The 18845-nt window shown below is 37.1% G+C and overlaps 1 protein-coding gene across 6 annotated transcripts in view; it reads left to right on the forward strand.

The window, feature by feature from the left end:
* Positions 1 to 18845, forward strand: part of ANO4 (anoctamin 4) — a 450000-nt gene that overhangs the window by 419255 nt on the left and 11900 nt on the right. For all 6 annotated transcript variants that reach the window (XM_032844283.1, XM_032844285.1, XM_032844284.1 and 3 more), the window contains 3 exons: positions 9548 to 9700; positions 10666 to 10813; positions 15225 to 15344. In XM_032844283.1, the coding sequence (XP_032700174.1) occupies positions 9548 to 9700; positions 10666 to 10813; positions 15225 to 15344 (421 nt within the window). The remainder of the gene's footprint in view (positions 1 to 9547; positions 9701 to 10665; positions 10814 to 15224; positions 15345 to 18845) is intronic.

Genomic DNA, 18845 nt, shown 5'->3' on the forward strand with positions numbered 1-18845 from the left:
GAAATTCTGGAGCTGAAGAATTCAGTGAATGACATGAAGAATGCAATAGAGAGCATAGGTTAGGTGACAGAACAAGTCAGATAAAAGCAAAAATAAATGACTGGGAGGAAAGGAATATAGAAATAATTCAGTTAGAAGAGGATAGAGAACTTGGACTTTTAAAAAGTGAAGAAACCCTATGAGAGGTATCAGATTCAATCATAATAGCAAATATAAGAATAATTGGTATACCAGAAGGAGAAGAGAGGGAGAGGGGGTCAGAGAGTTTCTTTAAAGAAATAATAGCTGAGAACTTCGTAAATCAGGGGAAGGCCTTGGACATACAAGTGCACAAAGCTAATAGAACACCCTGTTATCTCAATGCAAAACAAACAAAAAAACAAATCTCCTCCAAGGTACATTATAAAGAAACTGTCAAAAATCAGTAATAAAATTAAAGGAAGCCAGGGGAAGAAAAGCAACCTACAAAGGAATCCACATTAGTCTATAAACAGATTATAGAGCAGATTATATAGCAGATTTTTCACAAAAATTCTACAGGCCGGGGCACCTGGGTGGCTCAGTTGTTGGGCATCTGCCTTTGGCTTGGGTCGTGATCCCAGGGTCCTGGGATTGAGCCCCACATTGGGCTCCCTGCTCATTGGGAGGCCTGCTTCTCCCTCTCCCACTCTCCCTACTTGTAGTTGCTCTCGTGCTGTCTCTCTCTTAACAACAACAAAAAAAAACTACATGCCAGGAGAGCAAGGAATGACATTTAAAGCACTGAAAGATAAAAATTATCCACTAAGAATACTTTATCTGGCAGTTATCTGCCAGGTATGAAGGAGAAATTAAGGCTTTCCCAAACAAAAACCAAAGGAGTACATCGCTACCATACCTGTCTTGCAAGAAATGCTGAAAAGAAGTCTTGAAGCTGGAAAAAAAAAATGCCAATTGAGGACTCAAAAACATATGAAAGTACACCAAGCTCTGGTAGAGGTGAAAAATGAATTCAGAACAGAAAAACTATATAATAGGTTGGTGGATGATGTATTAACACCTTAACTATTGTATAAAAGATAAAGGAAAAGAACATTAAAAATAACTATAGCTACTATAATTTGTTAGTGAATTTACAGCATAAAAAGAGGTAATTGTAACATCAAAAATATAAAAAGAGGAGTAAAAGTGTGGAGGCTTTATAGACAAAGATTAGTTGCTATTAGCATAAAATGGACTGTTTTATATATATTTTATATAAGCCAGAAAGAAACCACAAAGCAAAAATCTACAGTAGATTCATGAAACACAAAAAAAGACTGAGTATATTGTGATGGAAAACACCAACTTTAGAGGTAGACAGAAAGAAAAGGAAAAAAATATATAAATACAAAACAACGAGAAGGCCTATGGTAAGATGACAGTAATAAATCCTTACATATCAATAATCACTCTAAATTTGAATGAATTCAATTCTGTAATTAAAAGGTACAAAGTGACTAGATGGATTAAAAAACAAGAGCCAACTATATGCTGCCTGTAGGAGACTCATTTCAGCTCTAAAGACCCACAAAAGAATGGGAGAAGAAACCAAAAGAAATGCAAGTAGAAATCAACAGAAAGTGAGATTAGCCATACTTGGATCAGACAAAATAGAATTCAAGGCAAAAAAGGGTAACAAGACAAAGCCTTAAAAGGATACTTCACCTTGACCAGGAGGAATTTATTCCTGGGCTGCAAGTTTGGTTCAACATCCGCAAGTCAGTGTGATACAAAACATTAATAAAAGAAAGAACAAGAACCATATGATACTCTCAATAGATGCTGAAAAAGCATTTGAGAAAGTATAGCATCCTTTCTTGATCAAAGCTCTTCAAAGTGTAGGTATAGAGGATACATACCTCAATATCAAAGCCATCTATGAGAAACGCACAGCAAATATCATTCTTATTAGGGAAAAACTGAGAGCTTTTCCCCTAAGGCCAGGAACATGGCAGTGATGTCCACTATCACCACTGTTGTTCAACACAGTACTAGAAGTCCTAGCCTCAGCAGTCAGACCAACAAAAAGAAATAAAAGGCATCCAAATTGCCAAAGAAGTCAAACTCTCATTCTTTGCAGATGATATGATACTTTATGTGGAAAACCCAAGACTCCACTCCAAAACTGCTAGAACTCATACAGGAATTCAGCAAAGTGTCAGGATATAAAATCAATGCACAGAAATCAGTTACATTTTTATACACCAACAGCAAGATAGAAGAAAGAGAAATTAAGGAGTCGATCCCATTTACATTTGCACCCAAAACCATAAGATACTTAGGAATAAACATAACCAAAGAGGCAAAGAATCTATACTCAGAAAACTATAAAGTACTCATGAAAGAAACTAAGGAAGACACAAAGAAATGGAAAAACATTCCATGCTCATGGATTAGAAGAACAAACATTATGAAATGTCTATGCTACCTAAAGCAATCTACATGTTTAATTCAATCCCTATCCAAACACCATCAACTTTTTCCAAAGAAATTGAACAAATAATCCTAAAGTTTATATGGAACTAGAAAAGAACACGAATAGCCAGAGGAATGTTGAAAAAGAAACCCAAGTTGCTGGCATCACAATTCCAGACTTCAAGCTCTATTACAAAGCTGTCATCATCAAGACAGTATAGTACTTGCACAAAAACAGACACATAAACCAATGGAACAGAATATAGAGCCCAGAAATGGACCCTCAACTCTATGGTCAACTAATCTTTGACAAAGCAGGAAAGAATGTCCAATGGAAAAAAGACAGTATCTTCAACAAATTATGTTGGGAAAACTGGACAGCTACATGCAGAAGAATGAAACTGGGCCATTTCCTTACACCACACACAGAAATAGACTCCAAATGGGTGAAAGACCTCAATGTGAGACAGGAATCCAACAAAATCCTTGAGGGGAACACAGGCAGCAACCTCTTTGACCTCAGCCACAGCAACTTCTTCCTAGAAACATCACCAAAGGCAAGGGAAGCAAGGGCAAAATTGAACTATTGGGACTTCATCAAGACAAAAAGCTTTGCACAGCAGAGGAAACAGTCAACAAAACCAAAAGACAACTGACAGAATGGGAGAAGATATTTGCAAATGACATATCAGATAAAGGGCTAGTATCCAATATTTAGAAAGAACTTATCAAACTCAACACCCAAAGAACAAATAATCCAATCAAGAAATGGGCAGAGGACATGAACAGACATTTCTGCAAAGAAGACATCCATCTGGCCAACAGACACATGAAAAAGTTCCCAATATCACTTGGCTTCAAGGAAATACAAATCAAAATCACAACAAGATACCACCTCACACCAGTCAGAATGGCTAAAATTAACAACACAGGAAACAAGAGATGTTGGCAAGGATGAAGACAAAGGGGAATCCTCCTACACTGTTGATGGGAATGCACGCTGGCAGAGCCACTCTGGAAAAGAGTATGGAGGTTGTAGTCACACCAAACTGCAGGATACACTCCCTCTTTTGTCCCGAGAAGGTTTTGTTGGTGGGCAAGGCCTGAAGTCAGACCAGAAGTCTGCCCCAGCCCACTTCTGGGGTTGCAGTTGGACTGTTAGGTGTAGTTTATCTTCCCCCTCCCCAGATAAGAGCATGAGTCACTTTGAAGTGTTGCTGGCCACTGTGGGGTCTGTTTGCACAATGCCACTGCTTTTGATGGCCTCCTGCCAAGGGTGAATTGAATGGGGTATGTTCGTAGGAGAGTGTGGAGGCAGGATGAGTTGTTAGCAGGCTAGGTGGAAGGTGTTCAGGATGATTTTCACAGGTGTCCATGTATCTAGGCTAGGGGACAGGGAGAGAAATGGTACCCGCCAGTTCTTTCATTTCTAGAGAAGTCTTCTAAGGATCCCTGCCCTTCCAGCACACATTTTGAGATTAGTAAATAAATCTTCTCATATACCCCAGGTGTTTTTAAAACTGCTGTTTCTATGCTATATCTCAGTAGGGCTGTTTATTGTGCTTTCTCTTTAAGGATAAGAACTCAAGGTGGTGGGTATTTGGAAGGGCACGGATTGCATGGAGCATTGGGTGTGGTGCAAAAACAATGAATACTGTTACTCTGAAAAGAAATAAAAATAAATAAATAAATAAATATAACTTAAAAAAAAAAAGGATAAGAACTCAGTTTCCTATCACCCTCTAAGTCTCTCAGATCTGAGCTGCTAATTTTTAAAAGTTCCAGGTGTTAAGCTCTACTGATTGAAAATCAGAGACATTTAACTTCATGAATTTTTAGAAAGGCAAATGTTACAGGGATTCATTTCCCAAAGCTGGTCCACCATTTTTGGGGTGCCTCATGTAAGTTCTGCTCTTCTCCCTTCTCTGTGCCTGTAATGTTACTCCCTCTAGTAGACAGTCTCACAGGTCAGTTTGGCTACCAATTGAGTCTTCACCCTTCCTACCATTTTTTGATGTAGCCTTTCCTCTATTATTAGCTGTGGAGAGTCTGTTCTTTCCATCTTTGGGTCATTTTCTGGGTTATTTACACTGATGTGGGTGTTGACTAGACATAGCTAGGGACAGGTGAGCTTTAGCTCTTACTCTGCCATCATCCCCAGAAGTAACAAAAACAGTTTGAAGTATATAGCAATAAATGTATTATTAAGAAATTTAGAAGATTTCAGGGTGCCTGAGTGTCTCAGTGGATTAAAGCCTCTGCCTTCAACTCAGGTCGTGATCCTGGGGTCCTGGGATTGAGCCCCATGTCAGGCTCTCTGTTCGGTGGGGAGCTTGTTTCCCCTCTCTCTCTCTGCCTGCCTCACTCCCTACTTGTGATCTCTGTCTGTCAACTAAATAAATGAAATCTTAAAAAAAAAATTTAGAAGATTTCAAATACCCTAACTTTATACTTCAAGGAACTGGAAAAAGAAAGAACAAACTGCCCAAAGTGACTAGAAGGAAGGAAATAATAAAGATGAAAGCAGAAATAAATGAAATAGAGACTAGAAAAAAACAATAGATAAGATCAACAAAATAGGGATAATTTGTTGAAAAAATAAAATTGACAAACCTTTAGCTAGACTAAGAAAAAAGAAAAGACTCGGATAAAAGTAGGAATAAAAAAGGAGATAATACAATGGATATTGCAGAAATGGTATAAGAGGCTATAATGAATAATCACATGTCAACAAATTAGATAACTTAGAAGAAATGGATAAATTCTAAAAACAGACAACCCAGAAGAGTGCATCAGGAAGGAACAGAAAATCTGAACAGACCACAGACAAAGAGATTAAGTCAGTAATAAAAAATACCCCACGACAGTGAACCTGAGACCATATGGCTTCATTTGTGAATTCTACCAAACATTTAAAGAAGAATTAATACAAATCCTTCTCAAACTATTCCAAAAAACAGAAGAAGAGGAAACACCACAAGGCCAGAATTACCTTGATACCAAAGCCAGTTAAGGATACTAAAAGAAAAGTATAAGCAAATATCCTGGATGAATATAAATGCAAAAATTCTTGATAAAATATGAGTAAACTAGTTATTTTAGTGTCTTCCTGAATTCAAACACTGTAACCAAATGGGATTTATCCCTGGGATATAAGCTGGTTGAAAATAGGCAAGTCGAATGTAATACATTAGTAGAACAAGAGATAAAAATCATATGATAGTCTCAATAGATTCAGAGAATGCATTTGATAAAACATGACTTCTTTTAATTATAAAATTCCTCAAAAGATTGGGAATAGATGGAACATACCTCAACATGATAAAGCCCACATATGATAAACCCACAGCTAATATTATACTCAGTGGAGAAAAATTAAAAGTTTTTCCACTAAGATCAAGAAAAAGACAAGGATGCTCACTCTCCCTACTCTTATTCAATGTAGTACCAGAATTCCCAATTAAAACAATTAGGCAGAACAGAGAAAAGGCATCCAAATCAGAAAAGAAGTAAAATTGTCACGATTTGGAGATGAGATGATTTTATATACAGGAAATCTCAAAAGAGTCAACTAAAAAATATGTCAGCACTAGTCAGCAATTTCAGTAAAGTTGCAGGATGTACTGTATACTAAGAATGAAACATCTGAAAGAGAAAGAAAGCTACCCCAACCTAGAATAGCATCAAAATCTACACCTAGGAATAAAATTAACAAAGAAAGTGAAAGATATGTACAGTGAAACCTATAAGACTTTGCTGAATGAAACTGAAAAGAAACAAATGGAGAGACCTGTCCTCTGTTCATGGATTGGAAGAATTAATGTTAAAATGTCCATACTACCCTAAGCCATCTGCAGAGTCAATGCAGTCCCCATTAAAATACCAATAGCATTTTTCACAGAAACAGAACAAAAACCAAAAAACAGACAAAACAAAACAAAAGAAAACAAAAAACCAGGGAGCCTGGGTGCCTTCGTCAGTTAAGCAGCTGCCTTCAGCTCAGGTCATGATCTTGGGCCTGTTATGAAGCCCTGTATTGGGTTCCCCACTCAGCGAGGAGTGTGCTTCTCTCTCTTCCTCTAACCTTCTGCTGCTTGTGCCCTGCCCCCCTCAAAGAAATAAAATCTTTAACAAAAAAAATAAAGAAAGAAAGAAAAGAAAAAAGCCCTGAAATCTGTATGGAACCACAGAAGAATTCAAATAACCAACACAGTCCTGAGGAAAAAGAACAAAGCTGGAAATATCACATGTTCTGATTTCAAACTGTATTATAAATCTGTATTAACAAAAACAGTATCTTACTGGAGTGAAATAATACACATAAACAATGGAATATAATAGAAAAGCCAGAATTAAATACCTTCATGTTTGGTCAACTAATATTCAACAAGAGAACCAAGAATAACTTAATGGGGAAAGGATAGTCTCTTCAACAAATGGTGTTAGAAAAAAACTGGATAAACACATGCAGAAAAATTAAATTGAACCCGTCTTACATTACTCATGAAAATTAACTCAAAATGGATCAAAGACTGAAACATAAGAGTCAGTACCATACAGGGAAAGAGCCATAAAATCAAGACAAAATAAATTCTCCAATATAAGCAGAGTTGTAGAAGCTACTAAGGAAGCAATAGTTAATTACAATTATGAGAAGTTCTAGCAGAGGCCACACTGAGTTTAGGCTTGAAGGAAGAATAGAACTTCACCAGGGTATGAGTAAAAATGCTAAGTATATGACTCCATAAAACCAGAAGTTTGGTGTGGCCAAAGCAGAGGATTGCTTGGGAAACCTGGCTAGGCATGAGGGATGTTTGGACATGAGGCTTGGAAAATCCTTGAATGGCACAGTGAAAAGTTTGGGGTTTAGTCTATAGGCAATGAGAACCTTCTGAAATGTTCAGAATAGAGAGAAGATTGATGATTCTTTATGAGCTTTAACCAATATTGACAGCAGTGAGATGGGGGAAGCAGGTGAAAATCTGAGAAAGAGAAGTCAGAACAGGAGCGCCTGAACTCCAGTAGGGAGAGTGGAGACTTGGTTTTTGTGCAAGACAAATCTGAAGGGAAGGAAGACATGAAGGGAGAAACATATTTAAGGATGAGGGATTGAGGTTTAAGATTGAATCAGGGTTTGGAGAGTGCTGCTTCTATAGCATAATAGCAGACAACTGGAAACTCCTTGATAAGATTCAAGGTGCGAGATAGGGAATTGAGAATCCTTACCAGAGAGATAATAATGAAGTCATGAAAGTAGATGTACTGACCCAAGGAAAGAAGTCAACAAAAAGATAACACTAAGGGGAAAACTAAGGGAGATGGCTGTGTCTATCGGTGAGTGAAGCATAGGCACGGAATATAAATGTGACCCAGGACAGGTGACACCCTGGAGGTGGCAGTGCCACACAGATGAGGTACATGGACTGACTCTTCAGGACTCTGGAACCACATTACCCACGTTGGAATTGCTTCTTAGTTGTGTGTCAAGTAAGTTATTTGACCTCTTAGTGCCTCCATTTCCTCACCCGTTAAGTAAGGGTAATAATAATGCCAATACGATAGGGTTATTATGAAAACTAAATGAGCTAATATATGTGAAGTAATTACAATAGTGGCTGTTACACAGAAATGGTATATAAGTGTTAGTCATTATTAGTTTCTAAAATACTCTAAAAAAGCAAAACAACTATATAGTCTTTCATTTAGCCAAGTACTATTTTGCAGTCCACAATACTCAATAAATTGTATTTTTAAATTTTCATTTATGCTCTCTGGTTGCTTTGCATCAGGGACTGCCTTTTTGTTTGTTTGTTTGAGTTTGTTTTTAACATTTTATTTTGCAAAGTTGCAAAAATAATAGAGTTCCCCTATACTCGTCACCTTATTTCCCCTAATATGTTATATATTTATTGAAACCAGAAAATAACCATTAATACACTATTAACTAATCACAAACCTTGTATTAATATTACCAGGGTTTTTTTTTTTAACTTTTTCTTGTCCATGACCCATCCTGGATCCAACATTGCATTTAATGTTGTATCTCCTTAGTTTCTTCTAATCTAGGACAGTTCTTTGTTTTTCATGATCTTGATACACTTGAAGAGTACTGGCTAAGAGTTCAGTAGAAAGTCCTGCAATTTGGGTTTATCTAATGTTTTCTCATGATTAGGTTGAGGTTATGCCTTTTTGGCAAGATCACCACAGAAATGGTGTGTGCTCAGTATTATCATAACAGGGGCATGAGATGTCAATATGTCTTATTACAAGTAATATTGACTACCAGCTTTTTCCACTGTGAAGATAATGGTTCCCCCACCCCCAAAAATGTGTTTTTTTCTCTGTAATTACTCTCACATAGGGAGATACTTTGAGAATATACAAATGTCCTATTTTTTTTAACTATAATTCTCCCTATTAACTTTAGCATTCTTTGGTGGTTCTTGCCTGTAATAATTACTGTGATGTTTTTGACCAACAGTGATTTTGTATCTTTATCATTTCTTTTATATTTATTTTTATGCACTTATTTTCTAATTTATTAATTAAAATTCTACCATAGGGAGGAGCTATCCCTTCTCCCCCATTTATTCAGTTATTTATATCAGCATTATATTAGTATATTAGATATTTAGTCTTTAGATTTAACGCAATACTATCATTTATTTTGTTGTATATATTGTTCCCACTTTTGCCATTGGTAGCTCCTTCAGGTTTGTCCTGTGTCCTACTGATATGCTCCCCATTCAATTTCAAGGACTTCCTAACTTTCTGGCATTATGAGATATTCCAGCCTTCCCTTGTATTTTCCTGCTATGGCTCTAGAATCAAACATTTTTTCAAGGAGCTGTGTACCTTTTATTAAACAATGGTACTTAGAAAACAAGATCTGGATCCTAGGTATGATCATTGCTCCTAGGATGTCATTCCTTCCAGGTCCAGGTAATGCCTCTTTTTCCAGCATCCTGGCCATCTTTGCAAAAGAGATGTTTCCTGGGCTTCTATATTGGAAAAAATATGGGTGAAGACAAGGATACTTTCAGATTATTATCCTTTTGAAAATAGTAATGGAAAACCAAGACTCTGTTCTTTTTCCTTTTTTCTTCTCTAGTTCTTCAATTTGGATTCACAACTATCTTTGTGGCAGCTTTTCCCCTAGCACCACTTCTGGCCTTACTGAATAACATAATTGAAATTCGACTTGATGCCTACAAATTTGTCACACAGTGGAGGCGACCTTTAGCTTCAAGGGCCAAAGACATAGGTAAGTTGGATTTGAAATGTTTTAAAGATATTAACCGTATGGTGGATAAAGTTAAAACAAACACCAACTCTGGATTTTTACTTATGGTTTCCATGTAAGATGACTTAACTTATTCTTGCAAAAGAATAATTATGTTAGCTTTAAATAATATGAGACAAGAAGTAAAGGTGCCTATTTGGAAATTTATAATTTCCAATACTAGAGAATTTGGGCTTAAATAGATTTTCAACTTTGTTATTTGAACTTGGAATCTAGAATTTTGATTTAATATTGCTTATTTCCTTTTTAAAGTAATCTTCCATTTGCTTTATTTTGCCCAAATGTTTCCCTGAGTCACATAAAGCATAATCCAGTTTTTCTAAAGACAGAGATGGCCTGCAGTCTTTGACAGGAGAGGCTGAGTCTAATCAAATGCAGCCTCTTGAGCACTGCCTGAGATCAGAGATGATCTTTTATTTACTTCTGCATCAAATGCTTAGAACAGAACCAGCAGGCACTCAGTGTATATGGAAGAGAATTGAATATAGATGTACAAGGCTCACAGCAGTCTCTAACCTCCATATGAAAGAAACCACATTCAGTGAGCACCTATCCCAGGTCAGTGCAACAGGCACTGGGCCCACCCAGATGTCAGCACCCTTCAGGAGCTCCCATTCTCGTAGTGGCTTGACAGTGGAAGTGCTCATCTTATTGGATAATGTATTGGTGCCTCATCACTGACTAGAACTCTCTGACTTAAATCTGATCCTGACTGACTCATTAAGTCATGAGCATTGACACTTTCCCAGAAACTCCTTCAATGCCATGGTGTTTGCAAGTACAAATTCTTACTCTTGGTGACAAGTGTATTTAGGAATTTGAATGGACCCATGGAAAGGACTATTGAAATGAGTTACCCCAGTTGTTTTCATACTGTTATTCCTGCTGTTGTGTCTGGAACTAATATAACACTTCTCTTTGAATAGGAATTTGGTATGGAATTCTTGAAGGCATTGGAATTCTCTCGGTTATTACAAATGCATTTGTCATAGCGATAACATCTGACTTTATCCCTCGCTTGGTGTATGCTTATAAGTATGGACCTTGTGCAGGCCAAGGAGAAGCTGGACAAAAGTAAGTTTGTCATAAAACTATCATGAAATCCCCATTTCCTATGCACTGTGTGATGCTGGTACACTCAGTCAAAAGCTTCTGCATTGGAGCAACCTAGCGTGAGAAGGACAGTAGTGGGGGAGGTAAAGTTATGAGGACACTTGCAGCAAAGGAAAACACATCCTGATTGAATGAAGAGTTGGGTCTCAATACAGGTAAACTTTGGGTGGAATTAATCATTTCCCTTACCCCTAACCCTGCCCACTATGAATTCAGAAATGTACAATATGCTAATATGTGTAAGCCAAAACAAGTAACACATGATATAGTATACAGTTATTCCATTTTTATAAGTTTGTAAGAGGACAGTTACAATCTGATTCCTCTTGTGACATCATATGGAGACTACAAATTCTGTACCAGAAATGTGCAACCATGTGATAAGTATCCTGTAGGTACTCAATAAATATTTGTGGAATAAGTAACTGAATGATTCTTTCCTGGCTATTGACCTGACCAAGGTACATATTACCTCAGGCAAATTCAATTCTGTGGCATCACCTAAGTGATCCCCAAAAGTCATGACTTTCTGGATATTTCTGGTCAGGTAAAGTCCAAGCAAAATTATAACACATCCCCTAGGTTTTCTTTCTATATCCTTTTTTTTTTTTTTTTAAAGATTTTATTTATTTATTTGTCAGAGACTGAGGGAGAGAGAGCGAGCGAGCACAGGCAGACAGAGAGGCAGGCAGAGGCAGAGGGAGAAGCAGGCTCCCTGCCGAGCAAGGAGCCCGATGTGGGACTCGATCCCAGGACGCCGGGATCATGACCTGAGCCGAAGGCAGCCGCTTAACCAACTGAGCCACCCAGGCGTCCCTCTATATCCTTTTTAATAGGAGAAAAAAATCTTTGGCTAAAGTAAAAATAATCCAGTTCTAATTGTGGAATTTAGATGTCTGTAAGTCAGAGTAGAGTATGTTTTGGGAGGCTTTTCAATGTCCCAGAAATCATCCCACATGGGCTATGACTACTCGCACAGGCAGCCCTGCTTCCTGGTTTACCAATCAGAATGAAACTAATCCATATAACTACTGTAGTTAGGTTAGTCCCAAGGAATAATGTGCTACCAAATCAAGTCAACCAAATTCATGTACCCCTGGCCTAGGTCCAATTTCATTATTAATCTTACTTAACTGCTCTAAGGCATGGATGGTTGAACGCAGTAAAGCTTACAATCCAGCTATTTGAAGAGGCTTCTATAAAGTTCTTTACTGTAATAACCATGTGGCCATTCGACATTAATTATCTAGCATCTTTAAGTGAAACATCCCATTTTAAGAGACTTAAAGACATACTATATTACTCATGTAGTCTTTCTAATTTTAACTGTTGCCAAGATCCTCTGTTTGACTGAGCCTAGAAAAACTTGCCTTTGTTTAAACCACTTTCCCATTTGTTTTGCATTTGATTCTCAAAACAACCCCAGGACTGGGACGTGCAGTATTACCCTCACTTTGAAGAGCAGAAAGAGACAGAGAGGTTAAATCCAGAATCACAAGGTAGAATAACTGATGGAACCCACATGAAGGCAAAGCCTAGACTCATACAGTTCTTGCCATCCTGAACCACACAGCCCTGGGGGCCATTGCCACATAATGTTTATCTAGCTTATCCAACAGGAGAAAATTCCCTGGGGGTTTAAGTCCCAGTGGTTATTTAAATTCTTCCTGGACCACAAATGTAATGAAACCTGTTTTGGTTTGTGGGGAAAACCCAAAACCTGAAAATAATATGGGAACATTTACGTGCAGTTGATAGTGAATCAAAGCTTTAGAATGTTGACAGCTTAATAGATTTAAGACAATGTTCATGGAGACCTAAGAGTCTTCTTGATTTAGGTTTATTGGGCTCCCCTGGGCTATTTTTTATATATCATCTTTCACATAAGAGCCTTCTGCCACTTTGAATATTTATAGGTCTACCTTCTATCTTCTAATCCATTGGTCATTTTTCTTGTTTGCAAATAGTTGCTTTGGTATAAGTTTCTTCATGAATCTTGTGTTCTGCCCCACCAGCTACTTTATTATCCTTTTTAAGGTTTGTTTGTTTGTTGTTGTTGTTGTTGTTGTTGTTGTTTTTCCAATTCGGAAATGCATTAGAAATTAACTCATAGAGGAGCAACATTGTCAAATTTTAGAATGTTACAGGCTTTTGAGATAGCATGTGCATAGTCAAATTATACTTATTATTATTTAATTCACCCATAGAAATGCCCTATTTCAATTGAGGCTGACTCTAAATCAAAAGTGCTCCAACCAAACCAACCTCCAAAACTCCTTAACTATTTATTGTGGGCAATAGCTAAGATTCTACCACAGTGAAAAGACTTTGAGAAATGCCCAGGCAGTTCAGTATTTGCAGTCCCTCTTCTTCCCTGATTAGGTAAAGGATATGGAAAGAAGACTTATGCAGTGAATAACTGTGTATATATGTCCTACGTCCATGTGTGATGCTTTGTACACAGGAGCACAGAACCAAACACACATTTTCAAGCTGGATTTATAACTGACATTACATGAATATGCTTAAGAAATAGTTCAAAGATAATCCTCTTTATTTCGAATATTTTACTTAAATTTAGATTTTTCCTCAATTGAGTTTTTGGACAGAGCAGCCATTAAGCCACAGTTTTAATCTCAATAAAACTGCAAGGCTGCTTTGGGTAGTAAGAAAGAGTGCAGGAGGCTTGTGAATATTTCATTTCAATGTTGGGCCTGTTTTCTGCAAGTTTCCAGAGCACCTTTCATCTCTCACTGTTTGGCTCCTGAGAAGACTCTGCTATATTCTATAGTTCACAAAAACTGTCTTCCTCTCTATGACAGCTAATAATCATCAAAGCAATCATTTGCTTTCATGTCATGTTCTAGGCAGTTCAAAGACAAGGAAGACATTATTCCAAATTACCCTTCTAAGGAGTGGTAGGGGAGACCTGCGGCCAGTTGGATTAAGGCATATTACACACCCACTGACCATGTGTTTCACCCATGAGTGACGACAAATGGGTCCTTCTGCTTGGTTCATTTTTTTAAGGCCCTGATAAAACCCCAGTGATTTGTCTTGATCAAGACAACACACAGAACTTATGTCCTCTCAGAACTACCTGTGTGTCATCATTTTGGTTTGGTGTTCAGCAGCTTGGAATAATCATGCCAGACAAGTTAATGAAGAGAATTTGAAAGCTATGATTTATTCATTAAATCAATAATTATTTATTGACCTTCTACAAGGTACAAGAAATAAAATTAATAGTAGCCACTCACATTTAATTAAGATCTTGCTATATGCTAGACACTCTATCACTCACTTTTACATGTATTGTTTCATTTAATCCCCACAATGACCCTATGAGTTAAGCACATCTGTTGTTTAATGAAGTTACATAACTTGACAAATTTGCATGGCTAGAAAGTAGAAGACATACAGTTTGACCCTCAAACCCAAGTTTTTAGTATCATAATATACTGACTCCTCATACAGAATAGAAGATGTGTCCTCAAGAAGCTTATTAGCTGTGGGATATGTAGGTAATAATTTTATTCCTGGTCCATTCTTAAGACCATGATAGAATCTCTGATACTTTAGTTTTCCTCAACTGAAATCAGTTGAATTTGATATTTAGTGGATTCCTACACTACACAAAACATAAAAATACTTATGACACCTGCTCAGCTCCAAAAACTAAAGGAGAAGACCTCCATCCATGCAAGCACCTCAAGCACAAGCTGTATGGTAATGGTGCAGTTAGGTACAGCAGCACCATACAGAAGAGGGAATGAGTCTTTTTCTGGTGGGATTAGGACATCTCCCCAGAAGGAGTGCCATTTTAGTTGCTCATTGAAAAATGAGCACTATTTCCACTTAGAAAGAAATGAAGAGAAAATAGAAAAGATAACCTGAACAGAGGCATGAAAGCATATGGTATATGCAGGGAATGTAGCTTAGCATGACTGTAGCAAGGGATGTGATTTGGAGGGGGAGGGTCATAGAAACACCAGTCACACTTGAGGGCTTATGACAGAGTATAAATATTCATCAATAAAGGAATGTGTTTGTGTGTGTATGTGTGTTTACATCATCAAGGAAAGAAACAGTGATTTGCCTATTAATCATGCAATGCTGTCTTTCACCTATTTCACTGAAGTATTGATTGGGGTAGTGATGTTCTGGATGATGATTCTGAACAAGAAGAATGGAATAAAAGAATGACTTGTTCCTGATTCCACATACCCAGAGTTTTTCAGTATATCCTAACTTGAGTGCTTATGATAAAGCTAAAGGCATTTACAAGTGCAAGAGCTTCTAGGAAGAGCTTCTAGGAATTGGATGCAGAGGTGATCAGAGAACTAATTATAGAATTCTTTTTCTCTTTTAGGTGCATGGTTGGCTATGTAAATGCCAGCTTATCTGTGTTTCGAATTTCTGACTTTGAGAACCGATCTGAGCCTGAGTCTGATGGCAGTGAGTTTTCGGGGACTCCTCTCAAGTATTGCAGGTGAGTATGGCACTCTTAGCCAAACCTGGTCTGGCTCTGCCATGGGGAGGTTTTGCTCAGACAGCTCTTTCTGACTGAGTGGGTTTAAAGCAGTGGTTCTCAACCTTGATCATGCATTAAAATCCACTGGAGAATTTTAAAATCTCCTCTTGACCAGGCTGTGACCTAAAAAAAATTAAAACAGAATCTCTGGGATAGAAGGCAGACATCCAGATCCAGAGAGCGATATAAGAGTAAACCAAAGAGACCTATACCAAGACTTTATAAAAAGAATATTAAAAGCAATAAGAGAAAAACAACTTGTTATATACAAGGGGAACCCCCCCCAATAAAACTACCAGATTTCTCAGTACAAGTTTTATAGGCCAGAGGAAGTGGCATGAACTATTCAAAGTGCTAAAAGGAAAAAACAACAACAACAACAACCTGCCAACCAAGAATATTCTGCCCAGGAACAATGTCCTTCAAAATTGAAGGAGAGTTGAAGAGTTTTCCAGAGAAGCAAAAGCTAAAGGAGTTCATCACTATTTGACCAGCCTAACAAGAAATGTTAAAGGGACTTCTTTAAGTTAAAATGAAGGAGGCACTAATTAGTAACAAGAAAACAGATGAAAGTATAAATTGCACTGGTATGTATATAGAAAAGAAGTGGGAATGATCACTTACAAAGTTAGTATGAGATTAAAAAACAAAAGTAGAAAAAATCATTATAACCAAAATAATTATTTGAGGGACACACAAAATATGGACATTGTGACATAAAAACAAAATGGAGGAAGAGTAGGGGCACCTGGGTGGCTCAGTGGGTTAAGCCTTTGCCTTTGCCTCAGGTCATGATCTCAGGGTCCTGAGATAGAGCCCCACTTTGGGCTCTCTACTCAGAGGGGAGTCTGCTTCCCCCTCTGTCTCTGCCTGCCTCTCTGCCTACTTGTGATCTCTCTCTCTCTCTGTCAAATAAATACAAATAAAATCTTTTTTAAAATGGAGGGAGAGTAAAGATATAGAGAATAAAGATACAGAGCTTCGGAATGTGATGAAACTTAAATAATTATCCACTTAGATTATTAGTTGTTATAGGTTAGCCTTGATTAAACACAAAGCAAAAAACCTACAGTAGAGATACAAAAGAGAAAGGAATCTAAGCCCACCACTAAAGAAAGCCATCAAATCATAAAGGGAGAGAGGAAGAAAAAAAATGAACAGGAAGTACAAAACAGCCAGAAAATAATTTTAAAATGGCAGCAAGTAATACATGTCAGTAACTAAATATAAACAAAATAAATTCTTCAGTCAAAGGCATAGAGTGGCTGAATGTATAAAAAATCAAGACTGATTTATTTGCTACCTATGAGACTCACTTCTGATGTAAGGATATAAATAGACTGAAAGTTAAGGGATTGAAAAAGATATTCCATGCAAATAAAAACCTAGGAAAGCTGGGATACCTATATTGTCTCCTTTAAATATAAACTTTTTTAAGAAAAGAATATAATAGACAAGATCATTATATAATGATAAAGAGGTCAGTCAATCCAACAAGATTTCTCAATATACCCAACACAGGGGCACCTGGTATATAAAACAAATATTAATAGACCTAAGGGAGAAATAGATAGCAATACACTAATAGTAGAGAACTTTAATACCCCACTTACATCAATGAATAAATCACCCAGACAGAAATTCAATAAAATAATATTGGCCTATACAGCATGTTATAGATTTATACAGAACATTTCATCCAAAAGCAACAGAATACATACTTCTCAAGTGCACATAAAACATTCTCCAGAATACAAATCAAAACCACATAAGATAACACTTCACACCAGTCAGAAAGGCCAAAATCAACAAGTCAGGAAACAACAAATATTAGCAAGGATGTGGAGAAAGGGGAACCTTCTTACACTATTGGTGGGAAGGCAGGTTGGTGCAACCACTCTGGAAAACCATATGAAGGCTCCTCAAAAAGTAAGAAATATAGCTACCCTACAATCCAGCAATTGCACTACTAAGTATTTACCTAAAGGATACAAACATAGTAATTTGAGGAGAACCTGCACCCCAGTGTTTATAGCCTCAATGTCCACAATAGCCAAACTATGGAAAAAGCCCAGATGTCCATCAACAGATGAATGGATAAAGAAGATGTGTGTGTGTGTGTGTGTGTGTGTGTGTGTGTATACACACACACACACACATACATACATACACAATGGAATTTTTCTCAGCCATCAAAAAATGAAATCTTACCATTTGCAACAATGTGGATGGAACTAGAGGGTATTATGCTAAGTAAAATAGATGAATCAGAAAGACAACTATATGACCTCATATGTGGAATTTAAGAAACAAAAGGGTATCATTAGAGAAGGGGGGGAGTAAAATAAGATGAAATCAGAGAGGGAGACAAACTATAAGAGAATCCTAACTATGGGAAACAAACTGAGGGTTGCTGGTGGAGGGGAGGAGGCAGAGGATGGGGTAACTGGGTGATAGGCATTAAGGAGGGCACTTGATATAATGACCACTGGGTGTTATATGCAACTGATTAATCACTAAACTCTGACTCTGAAATTAAAATACATTGTTAACTATATTGAATTTAAATTAAAAAGAGAAACATTCTCCAGGATAGATCATTAAAACAAATCTTAATAAATTTAAGATTGAAATCACATGAAGCATCTTTTCTGACTCTGGTGGTATAAAATGAGAAATTACAAAAAGAAAACTGGAAAGATTCACAAGTATGTGGAGATTAAACATATTACTGAACATCTAGTGGGTCAAAAGGGAAATAAGACATAGCTTGAGACATTTGGAAATAGAAATACAGCATAACAAAACATATGGGATAAAGCAGTCCTAAGAGGGAAGTTCATAGCAATAAACGTCTATCTCAAGAAACAAGAAAAATCTCAACCTAACTTTATAGCTCAAAGAACAAAAATAAACAAAAAGAACAAATGAAGTTAGTAGAAGGAAAAAAGTAACAAAGATCAGAGCAGAAATAAGACTAAAAACAAATAGAAAAGATCAGTGAAACTAGGAGGTGGTTGTTTGAAAAGATAAATAAATTGACAAACCTTTAGCTAGACTCCCCAAGAAAAAAGATTCAAATGAATGAGAAATGAAAGAAGATGCTTTATAACTGACACCACAGAAGAACAAAGGATTGTAAAAGACTAGTGAACAATTATATACCAACCTAGAAGAATGGATAAATTCCTTGAAACATACAAATTACCAAGACCAAATCAGGAAGAAACAGGAAATTGGAACACACCAATTACTAGTAAAGAGATTGAATCGGTAATCAAAAACCTCCCAACAGGGGGTCCTGGTGGCTTAGTCGGTTAAGCCTCTGACTCTTGATTTCCGCTCAGGGCATGATCTCAGAGATGAATCCCAAGTGGGCCTCCGAACTGGGCATGGAATTTGCTTAAGATTTTCTCTCTCCCTCTGCCTCTCCCTTTCTAAACGAACAAACAAAAACTC

Source organism: Lontra canadensis, unplaced genomic scaffold, assembly GCF_010015895.1.
Source record: "Lontra canadensis isolate GAN:19392208 unplaced genomic scaffold, GSC_riverotter_1.0 scaffold150, whole genome shotgun sequence".
In the NCBI taxonomy this organism is placed as follows: Eukaryota; Metazoa; Chordata; class Mammalia; order Carnivora; family Mustelidae; genus Lontra; species Lontra canadensis.